This window comes from Micromesistius poutassou (genome assembly GCF_964030765.1).
Source record: "Micromesistius poutassou genome assembly, chromosome: 20".
Lineage (NCBI taxonomy): Eukaryota > Metazoa > Chordata > Actinopteri > Gadiformes > Gadidae > Micromesistius > Micromesistius poutassou.
In genome coordinates, this window is record NC_140290.1 from 9,948,130 (window position 1) to 9,965,781 (window position 17,652).

The 17,652-nt window shown below is 47.8% G+C and overlaps 1 protein-coding gene across 1 annotated transcript in view; it reads left to right on the top strand.

The window, feature by feature from the left end:
* The window catches only part of crybg2 (crystallin beta-gamma domain containing 2), a 48,129-nt gene that overhangs the window by 3,686 nt on the left and 26,791 nt on the right, over positions 1–17,652 (top strand). Inside the window, exons 2-4 of the mRNA XM_084485045.1 lie at positions 5,769–5,874; positions 9,393–9,551; positions 10,517–14,163. Of these exons, the coding sequence (XP_084341171.1) occupies positions 5,769–5,874; positions 9,393–9,551; positions 10,517–14,163 (3,912 nt within the window). The remainder of the gene's footprint in view (positions 1–5,768; positions 5,875–9,392; positions 9,552–10,516; positions 14,164–17,652) is intronic.

The window sequence follows — 17,652 nt, forward strand, 5'->3', positions numbered from 1 at the left end:
TCTTATTTAGGTCAGTGATATTTGTAGCTTTATTAGGTTTTTCGTAATGCTTAAAAGTCCATGTTCTTCTATATCTGAGTGATATTTGCTAGCCTGCATTGCCAGACCAAATTAGAACGCTAATTGTTCCCAGATTCGTCTGGTTCCCCGGCTAGTGTTTCGCCTCACTTGAGGTTGCGACAGCAGAAGAAAAAAACGATATCCAAATTCGTGCAAAATGTGAGTGGGTGTGGTGCTGTTCAAAACCATCATCAGAATGTCCCTGAAAGTCATTTTGGGATAGTTCAGTCAGTTAAAGAGAACACCCCAATTTCTTTAACTTAAAGCCAAGTCAGACCTCTGTCTCAACTAGGTGGCTCTCCAGCCAGTGTTGCGTTCAGGTTTTCTGCATCCGTAAACCTACCAGAAGGTGTAGCAGAAAAGGTGTAGCAGAAAAGGCAAAGCGGCCCGTCAAGGCATGTAGTGACATTCCTGGAGAGGTGGACATCCCCTATGGCCCACCTCAAGCTATAATTTGGCCTTCAAGCATTGACCATTGCCTTAACATTTAACCTGTGAGATTGGCCAGTATGTGACCTCAGAGGCACAGTGGTCCAACCGGGCAAGTCCTGGCACTTATGTTGTACGTCCTGGCACTTAATGTACACACTTATTGTATGTTGTAAGTTAGGGTTGTGACGATGTCATCGTCCATCGTGATGGCTGACCAACATCACGATGGAGAGACACCCCCCCCCCCCCCCCCCCCAGACACACACTAATCCTCCAAGTCTTCCCTGCAAGAAACTTTGCAGGGATGGCTCTGTAAATTAAAAATATAACTAATGCATATGCATGCTATTTTAAATACGGTAGCCTATGCCAGCGACTACCGCAATCTGCTCGCATTTCTCGAGGCAGATTACACAGTGCCATGTCGCCAAACTATGACTGTGTGGCTGGAGAAAATGTACAGCGAAGCAGCAGCCTCAGTCCGTGAGATCCTGTCCTTAACGGAGAAAGTTGCCATCACTACCGATGCTTGGACAGCGTTGACTACGGAGGCGTACGTGACTGAGACCGCTGAATAGGTGTAGTGACGACAAAACCGGTTCTTCATAAATATTTGACTGTCATTACTGTCTGTCTGGCTATAATCACCTGTACCGTCTTTGTCTCTTGCTCGGAGAAAGTTGCTATCACTACCGATGCTTGGACAGCGTTGACTACGGAGGCGTACGTGACCGAGACTGTTCACTTTTTTACTGACTGGGTTGTGCAGAGTACGATCCTGTAGACCCGCTCAATGCCAGAGAGGCACACTGCGGAATACATGAACTTTTGTTTCCAAATATTTATTTTAAAACGAAAATATCAGTTTTAGTGCATGTGTGTTAAATAAATGGTTAAATGGTTAAATGGTCTTAAACAAATTCCGTTGCAAATAGGAGGCACGCAGCATCAATATCCTAACTAAAAAAAGTAAGTCGGCCAATGCAGACACATTTTGCAGATTGTAAATTGACATGAGACATTGTAAACGTTCACAATCCTGCTCTATGCTCTGTGATATTTTGTTTATCATCATTTCTATTAACTTCTGCATGGCACATACGCAACAGTTGTCACGTAGATTGGTCGTCAGCCTGTCTTTTGCGTGGATCACACATGAGCACCAGAACGTAAATTGTCATGAGACATTGTAAACGTTCACAATCCTGCTCTATGCTCTGTGATATTTTGTTTATCATCATTTCTATTAACTTCTGCGAGGCGCATAAAGTGGTCATGTAGATTGGTCGTTGTCTATTGCGCGGATCACACATGAGCAGATCTTGCACACAACGTCAGTTGTGTCCCTTAGCTGTCCACTCTCAGGTCTAAATCCCAAAAATTGCCATAAAAGAAAAGTAGCAGGCCTACCCTTTTTAGCATCCAACGCCATTGTTTCAACTCGTCTCAAGTTGAAGCTACCCTTCTTCTGACAAATGTACTTAGTGTAAGTTGCTTTGGATAAAAGCGTCTGCTAAATGCCCTAAATGTAAAATTAAATGTAAATGAACACATCTAGACTCCTTAAAAATGTAATGGCTTCTGCTCTCGTCGACACAAAAACGACGTCTCCTGAGTGACCTTTTGACCTTTCATTAAACTAGTCCCAAATTGAGTGGCAATGTCCCTGAGTTGGGTTCTGCTTATAAGTTGCCACATTGTAACCACCCTGTCAACATCACCTTTTTACCTGTGCCGCTGAACAGGTGTAGTGACGACAAAACCGGTTCTTCATAAATATTTGATTACTATTTGTCATTACTGTCTGTCTGGCTATAATCACCTGTACCGTCTTTGTCTCTTGCTCTCTCAGTCCAATTCAAAGTCATTCGCAAACTGGACCAAAGGGAGATCGGGTAAATGTTGCACTTTAGAAGTCAAGGATGCCTTTTAGTGGACAGTAGCCTTTGCCAGAGAATTGAGTAACCTGTTGCAATTGGTTATTTTTTGTATGTTACGCGTGAACTGGTTGGTCTGATATGTGGTTACCCAAGGAAAGCCGTGCGCCACAATAGGTGAATAACCTCAGTCCAAACTGATGGTAATGGCTGATTGTAAGCATATGACCTAAATGACTTGATTGTGTGAGATGGAAGGACATTGGAGAATCTATCGACCTGCACCTTCTGACAGATTGTCCAGAAGTTATAGGTTATTTTAGGGTATGGTCCTGAGTCAATACTCTTTAATACTCTCCAACTGTTAACTTTGCCCTTTATGTATAGCGCTTAGGGTACTGGTCTCCCAGCTGAAGGGTTGAGGGTTTGAACCCCAATGTTCACAGCATAAGCTGTAAGCATTACTTTAGCAAGATACCCCATCCCCTACCTGCTCCTTTATGGCCTGTATCTGAATCCACTGTCTGTCACTTTGGATAAAAGCCCCTGCTTCATGTGTACAGACTAGAGTGAAGGGGTGGACTGTGGACATGGGAGTCTGAAACCAAGAACCTAACGATTACCCTAGACTTTCCCTCCCCCCTTGTGGTAGCTATATTTTCAGACAAAAGCAACCACCACTAACGTATTACCTTTTAGTATTTAAATTGAGACTTAATGATACTTAATGAGACCTTCACGATGCCTTTCCTCACTCCTAGCCCTTAGGAGCTGTGCAGCGTCTGGCCCCAAACGGATTCTAGCGTGTGGACAGATTTATGGGACCCATGCCAAAGGTTGTAATAATACTTCTGGCGCTGGGAAAACTTGCTTACGCTTGGCTTTCCTGGGAATCAACAGTGTCTGTTATTTTTAATTGGAGTCGGCTTTGTTGTCGTTTATGATATGGAAGTGCAATACAACCAAATGCAGGAAGAACACAAACGAATGAAAAGGACCTGATATAGACAAGACAATAATGCAAACGTGGGTTTTGTATTGTAGGTTATGCTAAAATGATGGGGTATTATAAATATTGGTTTGCCTTCAAAGTTTTCAAACTCTAACCAGCCAATACCATCTCTATACCTTTGCACCACGTTGAAGCAATGCTATTGATTACCAATAGTCCAAGTCGAGAATGTCCGCCTGCTGCCAGAGAGGTCAATCTGGGGGTATTGACTCGCTGTCTCGCATATCAAAAATAATTCTTAACATGTTTGCTAATTTTAGTGGTCAAAGTAGTAGTGTTCCATGTCGAGGGAATGTCGTAATGTTTTGACATGACAGACTCTCTGTTACTGGTCAAAGTTCAGCAGCACAAGTGTAAAACATGAGCGTCAAACCTGGGATTCTGTGTTGACTCACTGTGGATGCTTCCTATAATTTACAACCATCCCTGCTCCGAATGAGGAAACTACAGGTGGAGCTACACTGCTGATTAATAACTGTTATGGCCTTAAGGTTGAATGATTATTGATTAGCTTTCTCAGTCTTCTTGGCTATCTCAGTCCTACCCACCGACGTAGCAACCTCTAAACATGGCACGTTCAACCAAAGTGTGTCACACCAACACGTTGGTGTGACGTCAACTTCACATGCGCCAAACACGCTGTGAGAGAACCAAAGTTTGGATTTCCACCTGCGGTGCTACGCTGCATGGATTCCCATTGTATTCTTGAACCCCATGTCCTGTGCCTCTTCACTCAGCTTGAACATAAAGGCCAAAAAAGCCAATATAATAGTACGAACAAAGAACAACTTACTTACTGCATGCCTAAAATACCTGTCTGTCAGTAGAATGACAGGAAAACGCCCTAGATAAGGGTGTGTGTGTGTGTGTGTGTGTGTGTGTGTGTGTGTGTGTGTGTGTGTGTGTGTGTGGCAGACAGACAGGGGTGACAGGTTGTATGTGTGACATTACAACTATTATAATGTCACACTATTGTGTATTGTGTTTTTGATTATCAAAGGTTGTTGTATCTCTACATCTGGGTGCCAGCTTCCACCTGTGATGTCACTAATGGGCAGCCATCCTAAATGGCCTGTGATGGCTCATCGACATTACACCTGTTGACCCAATAGGTGCACAAAAAAAATTGCTATTGTTGGGGAAGAGCATTCTCATTGTGGGCTGATTGTTGATGTGGATGATAACTTTAACCAAGTAACTTTCTAACCATTTCATTTGTGTTCAATTGTTTTATTGCACTGTGTTTGGAGACTGTCCGGTATTGTTAGCACAGCACACGGACACTTGCTACAGTCAAGGACTTTAAAACACAAGCGGCCGCCCTCATTTGGCTATCTCCTCGTTTGGCTATCTGTATGGTTGGGGGGGGGCGGGGGTGGAGGAGCAAGAGCAGGAGTCACACGCCACTCCTGTGTGAACAGCAGCTGGTTTGTCTTGACAGTTAACCGCTTATGACTTCCGTTTGTGTTGACTTTAAACTAAAGAGCCCATGTTTGACTTTGCATTGAAACTGTGACTCAGTCAAAACCACAGGCTCTGTGTGTTCTGAGGTGTCAAGCGACTGTCCATGGATGAGTTGCGTTGTTTGGTACACTGTCATGTAGCGTTTCTGAACTTCTCTGTTTAACCCTTGAGTGCCCGGTGTGTCCTGGCCCAGGCTAAGCATGCTGGGGTTTTTCCTGCCCCAGATCAGGCTGGTGTAATCCAGTAGTCTAGAGTGTGAAACGCCCCCAGGCCTAGACTCGTGATCTTTCAAGCCGTGTATGAACCAGGGGAAGGGTTTCTTTTTTCAAACATACCAGAACATTTCCACTACTGTTGGTCATTTGGCTAACTCTTTTAATACTTTATTAATTGTCATCTATTTTATTTTTATATTTCATACACAGTATTCTGAGTGATGTTTGTTACCATTAACTTGCAGACATCTTGTTGCGGCAGGATAGTCCATGGAATGCCATCGGCTACCTATAAACTGAAACTGTAACACCTCTAAACTGATACACCTCATACCTGTGCCAGGTGTCAAAGTAGGTAATGGTTGATCTATCTATCATACGTACATGTATGGTGCTACGTACATCTCTTTGGATATTTTGATTTTGATTTTGACTCTGCGCATATTCTATTTAGTCGTGCTCCTACTTTTGTGAACTGTGCCCCGGAAACGTTCAGTTTAGGAGCCCAGTGCCTCCTGGGTGAAAGGTCAGAGTGGAGCCCTCTGTAATAACCTACACTACACTAATCTGCACCGCTAGACAGAAAGAGGGCATGCAGTGTGGGCTGATGTTTGTGGAGGACTTTTGTACCCATACACTACCCATACTACCCATAGTTGATCTGAAGGTGTATCAGTTGTGCCTCATTCCTCTCTTGTCCTCCTTTAGGTCCTCAGAGAGTGTGGTATTCCCCGACAGCGATGAGGTTTTCCTGGATAGTCCGAGGTCCACCAGCAAGAGTTCAACTTTGTCCTCTACTGCACCGAGGTCAAAGGTCAGCTACAACCCGTGTGTGTGTGTGTGTGTGTGTGTGTGTGTGTGTGTGTGTGTGTGTGTGTGTGTGTGTGTGTGTGTGTGTGTGTGTGTGTGTGTGTGTGTGTGTGTGTGTGTGTGTGTGTGTGTGTGTGTGTGTGTGTGTACACACACCTTATGTACCGCTCATGTTTAAGTGGGGAATCCCGTTTGATTCTAGAAGGGGTTGTGTGTTGACTTTTTGCATTTACAGGCAGGGCTTTAGGACCCTGAGGGATCAGAGCCTGAGAGTAGTACCTGAGTAGCCCACAGTGTCTCACACACAGTAGCCACAACGGCTATGATCCTATTAACACATTACACTCTCTTCCCCCAAACTCGGCACACCCTCAACTATAGGGCTTCTACTAAAACATAATTTAAAGCTTTGGATAGTCATTAGGTTTTCCGAGTGACTATAAAAATGTGAAAATAATAATAAACATCCAGTTATAGGCTCAGCAGTTAACTCAACACAGTAAGAAAGTCCCTCAAGTCAGTAAAAACCTGACCTGTCTGTCTTTTCAGAACGGTTGAAACAAAAAATAATTGATGATGCAAAAATGTGTGTGTCTAGGTTCAAATCTAGACACACCTATAAATTTAATTATCAGTGACAGGAGACTAAAAGGTGAACTTCCTCAATTCACTCATTAATTAATTTAGTAGTAATTAATAATTAGTCAGATAAGATGAGATGGGAGTAAACACACAACCACACAGAAGTGCGGACGTGTGCGCGTGTCATACACATCCTAATCTTTTACTGTTCTAAGGACAATAAAAGCATGTAACACAGTGACAGTCTGTTTATCGACTCCATACCAAACTGTATATTAAGTTACACTAAATTATACACGTTTTCTAAACTACAAGTGTTTCAACATTTTTTACATTTCTTGAATTTTTATTTTATTTCCTGTTGAATCAGTCATGATTAAGGATCTTATGTACATAATTCAACTTGATACGTGCTACATTGACCCTCACTCACTCACTCACTCACTCATTAGAACAGCTTCTCAGCTCTCTGATGGAAGGTTCTGTTGTGTCTATCTGCCCTCAAGCAGAAGGGATCTGAGCCAATAACTGCAGGGGAAGCGATTTGAAGTAAACGTAAAAATACCAAATGCTTGGGAACATCTCGTCTCTCTTGCTAATGACTCTGTCTTCCCTGCATCTTAAATCAAATGTATAATGATTGAGGTTGTAATTAACTCCATTCACCAGATGTAAAGGGGCGGCAGTAGCTCAGGAGGTAGAGCGGGTTAGTTAGTAGTGCTAGTTCGATCCCCGGCCCCTCCTAGCTGAGTGCCGAGGTGCCCCTGAGCAAGACACCTCACCCTACCTGCCCCCGAAGAGCTGGCTGTCTCCCTGCATGGCCGACATTGCTGCACGTGTGTGTGTGAAAAAGGGGCAGGTAGGGGTGAAGGCATCTTGCTCTAGGATGCCGACAGGTGGACTGAGGACATTGGGTCTGGACCACAGGACCTTAAGTCCTGGAGTCCAACACCCTAACCACTACACTGCCATAGTGGCAGTTAAAAAAAGACTATATTATTATTGGTAATTAATTTTTTATCAGACATTGTATTTAAGGTATTTCTGCACAAATATTTGTAAAGATTAGGATAAAAATCTTCACAAGTGAAGGCATAGGCTGGTGAAGACATAGGCTACATGAACATATTTTGTCATTGCATCACATTGTCGGGCAATGGAAACACTAATCCTGATTGATTTTCGGATTTGTTTCAATGACTGGAATTAAGAGTCAGATCGCTGTACATAATTGTGACCAATAGGGGGCGCCAGAGCACAGCGAATTTCTCATCGCAGCGCTGCATTAATTCAATCAGTCAAACTTGTGCAAGAATGAACGTTTTATTCTCTCTGCTCTGAACATATATACATCCTGCTTGGAAAACCACAATGCAGAGCAGAGATAAAATGCCTTCTTTGATCGGTCACTTATTATACATATTTTATCAGTGATGATGTCTCATGAGGAATTTTGGAAAGAAAGAAATTGTACCATGGGCGGAGCAGCGTGTTGAATGATGGATGGATGACAATGCTTAGAGTTTCCATCCTCCTTTGTCTCCAAGGTTGACCGAATCTCTTTCTGAATTTTCTGTTGTGTCTGTCCTCAAGCAGAAGAAGAGATCTGAGCCAATAACTGTGGGGGAAGTTTTCCGGAAAGTAAACGCAAAAATACCAAATGTGTTTCGGTCGTTCTCGTCTTTCTTGCTAATGACTCTGTCTCTCATGAGTCTTAAATTATGGTTAGATTTATTTGATTTGTACCCTATTTACGAGATGTAAAGGGACGACAGTGGTTCTGGTGGTAGAGTAGGTTCACTGACAAGGTTGCCGTGTGACAATGATCCCTGGCTCCTCATAGCTGAGTGTTGAGGTGTCCCTGAGCACACACAGGGACACCTGACCCTAACTGCTCCCAACGAGCTGGCTGTTGTCGCAATGAGGGCATCTTGCTCTATGATGCCGACAGGTAGACAGAGGACATTGGGTCTGGACCCCAGAACCTTTCATCCTGGCGTCAAACACCCCATACCACTACACTGCTCCAGCCCCTTAGGTGGCAGTTAAACATTACCTCATTACCATTGGTGTTTCAATATTAATCCAACATTGTATTAATGCAGCAATTTTTGCGAATAATAAATTGGGAAAACAAGAGGGAACAAGTCAAGATATGTAAATTAATTTTAATTGTATATTGTTCCAGCCTTTGGTTGGTGACGGGGCTGATTCAACCTCTCATTTCATTGCATTGTCAGAGAATGGACTACACTAATCCTGAATAATTTTTGGATTAGTTTTAATGACACTCTGTATACATCACAGTACACAGGTGTGTGTGTGTGTGTGTGTGTGTGTGTGTGTGTGTGTGTGTGTGTGTGTGTGTGTGTGTGTGTGTGTGTGTGTGTGTGTGTGTGTGTGTGTGTGTGTGTGTGTGTGTGTGTGTGTGTGTGTGTGATGAGCAGGTGTTTAGGTGTGGAGTCCCTGGAATGAAGACAGCCGACCTTCCTTATGAACCATCACAAAAATATTCATAATCTGTGCATCAACAACCTGCTTGCTATTAACAAGCTAAAAGAAGATCATATGAATCTACTCCAAACAACTATTAAACTCTACACATATTATGAAAAATAAGTTAACTCATTCATTCATTGATGTATATATGAGAGAGAGAGAAAAAGAGAGCGATCATTATTAATATCTATCACACTGGCCATTTGTTTGATATCAATACAAGGTTATTACAAACATGCACTACAGTTATGTTTTATAACTAAGCAAAAGTATTGTTGGGAAATAGGAACAAAAATGGATCAAAATATTCCATCTCATGTACCATCTCCTGTCTCCAGTGACTCACTCTCTTTAAGTTCTTAAAGTGTTCCGACGTGAACCAGCGAATATCCACAGAAGTATTGAGTCCTGTTTTCCTCCTCCTCCTCCTCCTCTCTCCAGGCCAAAGACCTGAGCCGCTCCGAGATGGACCTGCACAAGTCCAAGAAGTCCGGAGCGTTCAGCTTCACCCTCCGCAAGAAGAAGAGGGACAAGGACCGAGAGGAGATGTCCAAGAGCGTCATCGGACTGCACGGCCCCTGGTCCCCGGAGCGGCGCGAGGTAGGGCCGTCTTCGACATCACGACTCTCCTCTGCTCTGGCACCTCAGTGGTGGAACGAGCACGCTGCCCACGTCAGGACCGCAGAGTCGCTCACCACCTCCCGCAAAAGACTCAAGACTCACCTGTTCAGAGTTCACCTGGACTCTGCATAGCCACCCCACTCACACCCCTCTTACACACTTATTATATGTTGTACGTCCTGGCACTTATGTATAATACTTGGTTGTGTAGCATCTTACTCACTTGGTTCTATGAACATCCTTACTGTACCGACAGTGATATATTGTTGTTTCTCTTTCTTCTGAAAAATGTTCTCATTATAAGTCGCTTTGGATAAAAGCGTCTGCTAAATGTAATGTAAATGTAGGACCAGTGGGACGCAGGTTGACGCCGTGTTGGGTCATCGCATTGCTGTTCCTTACAGTCCGATGTTCACCGTGTAGTCAAGTGTCTAATCCTCGGAGAGAATTCCGATACGTGCGTTAAGGAGCAGGTCGGTAGATCTTTCCCCGAGGATGTCTACAAGTCAGTCTGCTTGTATTGGGGATCAAACCCAGAACCTTTATGCTGGTAGTCCAGGGACTTGAACACTCTGCTACCCTGTATTTTAAATTTACATTTAGGGCTTTTATCCAAAGCGACGATAAGCTCATTTGTCAGAAGAAAGAGAAACATAATTTCGCCAAGTGCCAAGGCCTAACAATTGTTAGGTTAACCCATTCCCCATATGCAACAAAAATAGCTAAGATAAGACGCTACACAATGCACTTTTAAGTTCTATTTTTAAGTGCCAGGACGTACAACATACAATAAGTACGTGTAGGGGGGTAAGGTGGGAGGCTATGTATATTTTAAAGATATCTATACGTTGTTGGTTTGTTTGGAAGCTGTTATTGATACATTCATTTGTGTGGGGATTGTAGTGACGATAACCGTGGGTTCTGCTTCTGTGTACGTTTTGTAGCACCAGGACGTCAGCCAATGGGAGCTGGCGTCACGGCAGGGCGCCGCGTTCGCCATGTCTCAGCCGGAGCTGGACACGGCGGACACCTTCGACATCCCGCCACCGCCCCCGGTGGCCCCCAGCCCTTTGGCCCCCGGCCCCCTGGCCTCTCAGCGCTCCTCGTCGGAGGCCTTCCTGAGCAGGAAGGACCCCCCCACCGTCCGCGACCCCCCGGCCTTCCCAAGCGGCCCGACCCTCCACGACCGCCACGGCCGCCTGCGCTCCCTGGAGACCCTGCTGGACAGCCCCGACGCCTTCGACGTGGACGGGGGGCTGGGCGAGGTGCCCCTCGCCACCATGCCCGAGCTGCTGCTGACGGCGCCGTCCTCGCCCGCCCCGCCGGCCCCCTCCCAGTGGCGGCACGACGCCGGGGAGAACCGGGCCCAGCTCTCCCGGGACGCCGTCACAAGCCCGTCCACGGTCGAGGCCACGTCTGCGTCCGCCGCCGACGGCCCCCCTGCGGTCCCCGTGGGACCCCCCGCCGAGACACAGGCGGCGGCGTACTCCCCGCTCCCCGTCTCGCCGTCTCGCCGTGGACCCGTCCTCTCCCCGGCGGTTCTGATCCAAAGTCACAAAATCAACCCGCTCCTCCCCGTCGCCCGGCCCGCCGCCGACCCCCCCCACGGAGGCTACGCGTCACGTGACTCCGCCCCCGGCCCCGCCCGCCCGACGCCAGCTCTGCCCCCGGCGACCGGCTGCAAGATGGACGCCGCCGCTCTACAAACCCTCCTGGACCGCTCTCGGATCAACCCCGTCGCCGCCAGCTCCCCCCTGAGCCAAGGCGACGCCTCGGTCCCGGCGTTCCCTGATTTGAACGGGGAGCCCCCCACCTCCGTGGGGTCCGGCGACCGCGTCAGCCCCTCGGCAGGCGACAGCCCCGTGTCCGGGGAGACGTTCCTGTCGGTCTTCTCCCAGAGCTTCACCACCGAGGTGTTCTCCGCCATGGGGGATGCGGGCCACGCCTCCGACCACGTAGTGGAGGAGGACCCTCCCCCCCCGCCGCCGCCGTCTCCCCCTCCAGCCTGCGACCAGGAGAGGGTTGACCGTCCGCCGCGGCTCCACGACGTCGGCGGGTTCCCTAGAAGTCCCCCAGACCCGGCGGGTGTTCCTGATGACCGCCCGCCTGCCGTCGACGTGGTGCCCGGGGTGGTGGCTGACGTCGCCGTTCCCACGGCAGACCCGGTCCCTAGGATGGACCAGGTCTCCCCCACAGACCCGCTCTACAGGACGGACCCGGTTCCCACGACAGACCCGGTCCTCGTGACGGACCCGGTCTCCAGGACAGAACCGGTCTCCAGGACAGAATCGGTCTCCAGGACAGACCCGGTCCCCATGGCAGACCAGGTCTCCAGGACAGACCCGGTCCCCATGGCAGACCTGGTCTCCAGGACAGACCCGGTCCCCATGGCAGACCCGGTCTCCAGGACAGAACCGGTCTCCAGGACAGACCCGGTCCCCACGACAGACCTGGTTTCCAGGACAGACCCGGTCCCCATGACGGACCCGGTCCTCACGACGGACCCGATCCATGCAACGGAACCGGTCTCCAGGACGGAACCGGTCTCCACGACGGACCCATTCTCCAGGACAGACCCAGTCGACGAAGCCTACCGCACTGCGACAGACATCAACGACCGGGGTACGACCCCCACTTACAAAGACTCCCTCACGGAAACAGAGCACACTCATCACGTCCTCAGTGCTCGTCAGTATGATTCCCTCCTCCCTGTGAGGAGGGACCAGACCGATCCCATCCACCAGACTGATCCCACGCTTCCAAGCCACGAACCCCAGCAGGAGAGGCTGTCCCACACGGAGACAACAACCTCCCCCACTGTCCATTCAGACCCCGAACCGGCCGGTCAAGACTCGGCACGCCACCCCGGTCGCCTCTCACCGTGGGAGGGGAGTGCTCCCTATTCAACCCTGAAACCCGAGGAGTCCGGCCCTGTTGCAAACACTGAGGCTCCAGTGTCTCCGATGGAGCGGCCTGCCCCGCCCCACAGCAATTACCCAGGTTCCCGAGGGACGGCCGACCCACACACACAGGTGTCCCTTGTCCCGAAAAGACCAGGGTTTGTCACAGTCGGTGACAACGTCTTGACTAGTCCTGAACCCTGTCCTTCTCTGCCTGAAACAATGGCCGTCTTAAATCAACGAGAAACCCTCGAAACAATGGCGGACAGGGTGAAGGAGGAGGTGGAGGAGGAGGAGGAAGCAGCAGCAGCAGCAGCAGAAGAACAGGAGGCCTTCTCAGCGGGGGCCAGAGGGCAGCCTGACATCAGCTCCCCTGAGCCGGTGCTCCTGAGCGTGGGGTCCGACGGGAGCAGCGCCATGGACGTGTTTTTCAGCGCCGAGGAGGACAACGTCACCGACAGCGAGCTGGACGACATGTCCACCCTGGCGGAGAGCGTCGACCTGGGCGCCGTGATGGAAGACGCGAGGGACCAGGCCTCGAGGGAAGAACTGTTCGCCACCCCCCTCGCCCCCCTCGGCCCCGCCGGCACGCCGGGAACCTTCAGCCCGTCGGGAGACGAGGGAAGAGAGTCGGTGCTGCTCAGCGACCGGGTCGAAACAGAGGGGAGACGCCTAGAGGGGGGCAACACAGAGGGGCAACAGAAGAAGCAGGCGGCCAGGAGGACCGAGTCTCCTCCTCCTTCTCCCGCTCCTCCCGTCTACTCCCCTCCTCCTCCTCCTCCTCCTCCTCTTCCTGAAGGGGAGCAGCAGCGGGAGAGAGGAGGGACTGGGGCCACAGAGACTTGGAGGAGGAGGATAGACATGTGGGGAGAGAGGTTGGATAAACAGGGGGAGGGGGAGGCGGAGGCGGGGGCGGAGGCAGAGCCGCGCCCTGCCCTACCGGTCCAACAGGTGGAAACGGTGATGGAATGTGAGCCCGCCCTGCCCTTTTCTCAAGTGTCCAGTGAGGTGGAGGAGGTGGTGGGGGAAAACCTGATGCAGCTTATTCTCCCGGTAACAGGAGAGCAGCCTGAATCCCCCTCCCAGGTCCCAGATCCCCTGGGGAGAGAGTACCTGCCGCACAAAGGCGCCTGCAGGGCCGAGGCGGACACGCAACACGTCCACACAAACGTGCACACACTCGTCGACGTCCGCGCAGCACATGCAAGCCTGTCAGACTATGCCCAGCGGGGGGAGGCAGGGGAGGCCAGGGGTGGAGCCCTGTCCCCCGTAGAGGTAGACGTGCAGGAAGCGAGGTCAGAAAGGTCAACGCCCATCGGTAGTCGCGGCGACCCTGGTGACGGAGAGGGCGACGAGACGTGCGCAGAGACCCCCGTCACCCTCACCCACTACACGCCACACACTGTGAATCTCGACGCCACCTCCTCCTCCTCCTCCTCCTCCTCCTCCTCCTTAATCTTCGGCGGTGCCGAGCCGTCAGAAGCCAGCGAGCGCGTCACGGCAGAGCAGACCGAGAGAACTAGGACAGCGTCTCCGGTGGCTGATGTCATCAGAGCTGCCAGCGAGGCACCAGAGCAGACGCCAGGCAGTGAGGCAGACGGGGCGAACAGCGGGTCAGGACTCGACACTTCCACTGAGACCGGCGTCCACCTGCTCTCCTCCTCCTCCACGCGGCCCGGCGAACCACAGGGGTGAGTGAGGGGGGGGGATGGGACCTTGGTATTGACACATGATTTGAGGTTGTTTTTTTTGCTGCACTGGGAAAGTAAGGGCGTTTCACGTTTACATAAGACGCTTTTGCCTGTGGCTACTGGCAGGTGAGGCTGAGATCCACAGAAGCATACATTCAAAAGTGGCGACAAAGCAGGAATGGTACTGCATGACCTGTTTACTGTAAACAAAGTGAGTGCAATGTTTGTGTGTGTGTGTGTGTGTGTGTGTGTGTGTGTGTGTGTGTGTGTGTGTGTGTGTGTGTGTGTGTGTGTGTGTGTGTGTGTGTGTGTGTGTGTGTGTGTGTGTGTGTGTGTGTGTGTGTGTGTGTGTGTGCGCTGAAGAGGAGAAGGCTGTGTTCGGTTTCTGTGGGTGCATGTGAGTACATGTATGTACATTGGAGGGTTTTTTTAATGGCTAGATCATAAAGCTGATTCTAGAAGTTTCTGTACTGACAGCAGGTTTGTGTGTGTGTATGTGTGTGTGGGGGTCATTTGCTTCATTTAAGGTTTGCTATGCTGGGAATGTTGCGTCCTTTGTTGAGTTCTGATCAGGTTGTTCTGTGGAAACGGAGGAATGCTTCTTCCAAAGTCTGAATGTTTAAGTTAGTCAATCACATTTCTATTTGGCCTGCAGTGATGTACAGAGACTTGTCAATAAGGAGCAGGTAGGGGTTACACAGTACAGAGACATGTCATTAAGGAGCAGGTAGGGGTTAGACAGTTCAGTGACAGGTCATTAAGGAGCAGGTAGTGGATAGACAGTGAATAAAAGATGGGTAATTTAGGAGCAGGTAGGGGTTAGACAGGGTTTAGATGAATATCAATAATGAACAGGTTGGGGTTATGCTCGAATTTGGAATATATTTCGAGCAATTTATTCTAATACAAACTGTTTTACCCCGATTTTATACACCTTTACTGTGTGTGTGTGTGTGTGTGTGTGTGTGTGTGTGTGTGTGTGTGTGTGTGTGTGTGTGTGTGTGTGTGTGTGTGTGTGTGTGTGTGTGTGTGTGTGTGTGTGTGTGTGTGTGTGTGTGTGTCAAGATGACAATGATTGACATGTTTGAACAGACCTCTCCTTGCCAGCTTAAAGCACTAAATGTCAACAAAGGATTGATGATCAGCATAATTATGAAAGTGTGTTTGCACTGGGATTTGTACAATAACACAAAGCAAAGAGTGATGGTAAATTGGCACGGGTCAAATGGCTGCCGAAGTCTTTAGAACCCACAGGTGGAATGTGGACATTGGTGCACAGGGAGGACAGAATGGATTTGCATACTAGGGTGTTGAATCTCAAGGTTCAAGGTGAGCCTTGCTGTCCTATGGGAGACTACCTTTTTTTGGAGAAAGGGGTCTGCCCCTGACACACAGGACATCTTTTACAGGATATGAGGTTTAAACACCTCACCCTCTACACCCCTCATTTTGTAGGGACGGGGAAAGATTGATTCACAGTGGGAATTAGGATCCTTGGCTCCCGCAATACTATATAAAATATATCATATATATATATATATATATATATATATATATATAATATAGTATTAATATAATTGTTGTTGAGAAAGAATGTCAGCCACAAACTGTGATGTAAAAAAAAAAGCTCAATAATGGGGTTTTCCTACAGAGGGCGCTATAGTGAATTTGCCAATAGTCAATTAGCATCATCTTTGTTCCAAATAATGGCTATGCTTTAGAACCCAAATCCATATGTTTAAAACACCAAAATATCAAAATGCACCAAATATTTACAGAATCCCAAGAGGGTTCAGAATGGCGATACATATTTCATCGGCCCGCGGAAATTGTTGTAGTGTCATCTAGGGATGTCACGAGAACCGATACTTCGGTACCAAGTCGATACCGAAATTCAAAAAACGTGACGGTACTCGTTTTTCTTAGTACCGTAGGTACCGAATTCCTCCGGACGTCACGTGGGCAGCATATACACCTACACGGGAACATGGAAGACGGCAACTGCAGCTGCAGCGAGTGCGACGGCTCCGCCTCGACTCGTCGATAAAAAGAATAGCAAGAGTCGTGTCTGGAAGTACTTTGCGTTTGGAACGCTGCGCCGCGCGACTGTTTCAGACGGGACCCGTTTCAATGTTGCGCTTCTAAACACGCATGGTACGACTGCATTACTTGATGTTGTTTTGATTGAAGATCGGCAGGTTGTAGTGGGTGCGGCGGTGAATGTGTGCGTGCGTGTGTGTTGCGAGCGTATGCAATTTCAAAGTAAACAAAACAACTCAAAGTCGATGCATGCATCCAAAACTATTCTTTCAAAACCAAATAAACAAATCAAAACCACTTATTCGCTTCAAATACTTTTTCTTTTCAAAACTTGGTAATTAATACAGCGCAGTACCGAGCGGTTGAAAACAATGTTGGCGTCTCCTGTGGCTGCCTTGCGCACCTGCGTTATATTACTTAATATTAGGTTGGAAGTTATGTTTTAAACCCCGCCATGCACGCAAGTGTAAACGCGAGCTGCATAGCTGCATGACTGCCTGCTTTCAGCGCATATTTTTTTTTAAATTATTATTATTGAACGCTACATGTCACTTTTCTTTTTTTGTAATGTTAATAGTGGGTTATTTTTATTCATTAGTTGAAGGCTACATGCCAGTGCCACTGTTTTTTGTAATGTTTAAATGTTTTTAATAAATAAAGTACATGGGATTTATTGTTTTGTTTTTGACTGTGGTATCGAATTGGGTATCGAGAATCGTGGAATTTCACTGGTATTGGTATCGACTACTAAATTTCTGGTATCGTGACATCCCTAGTGTCATCTCTCGTGAGTTTACTGCCTATTCCCATCACTTATGTATCTTGCTCAATTATTCTATATGCACTATTGGCCTTCTGTATATATTGTCATTTTGCTTCTTACATACTTCCTCTACATCCACATGTTGATAATGTTCACTGAGCCTTACTTCCCTTTATCAACCCTAAAACATTGCATTTAACTAGGAAATGTTCATCAAGTTATGAGGTGAATTGAGTCGTTAACCCTTTTTCACCACAAGAGGGCAGCGTATCTTTAAATAACTCCAGTTCTCTGAGTGATCAGCGGACCAAGAATTTCCTTTCCTTTCCATTTCAAAGTGAATAGTCATTAGACTTTGTCTTTTGCTCGCGTTCAACTGAATTTCAAAATAAAAGTTTATTTTAGCTAAAATACAGAAACCTGTCTTTTCACAATAAGTAATCTTTCTAAACCTGTAATATACATGTCTCCGGTCTTAACCAGAGTAGTATGCGTTACCCTGTGTACCCTATACGCTACATTAGCTACTAGAGTAGAGTTACAGTAGGGGGCTGTTTACTGCTGCAAACTAAGTTGAATAATGTATGATTCAATCATTTATTCATAGAGCCAATAACACTGCATTTAAATGGCTGTAAAGGCAAAAAAACAAGATGTTATTCTTTTCACAATATTGACTAATTTAG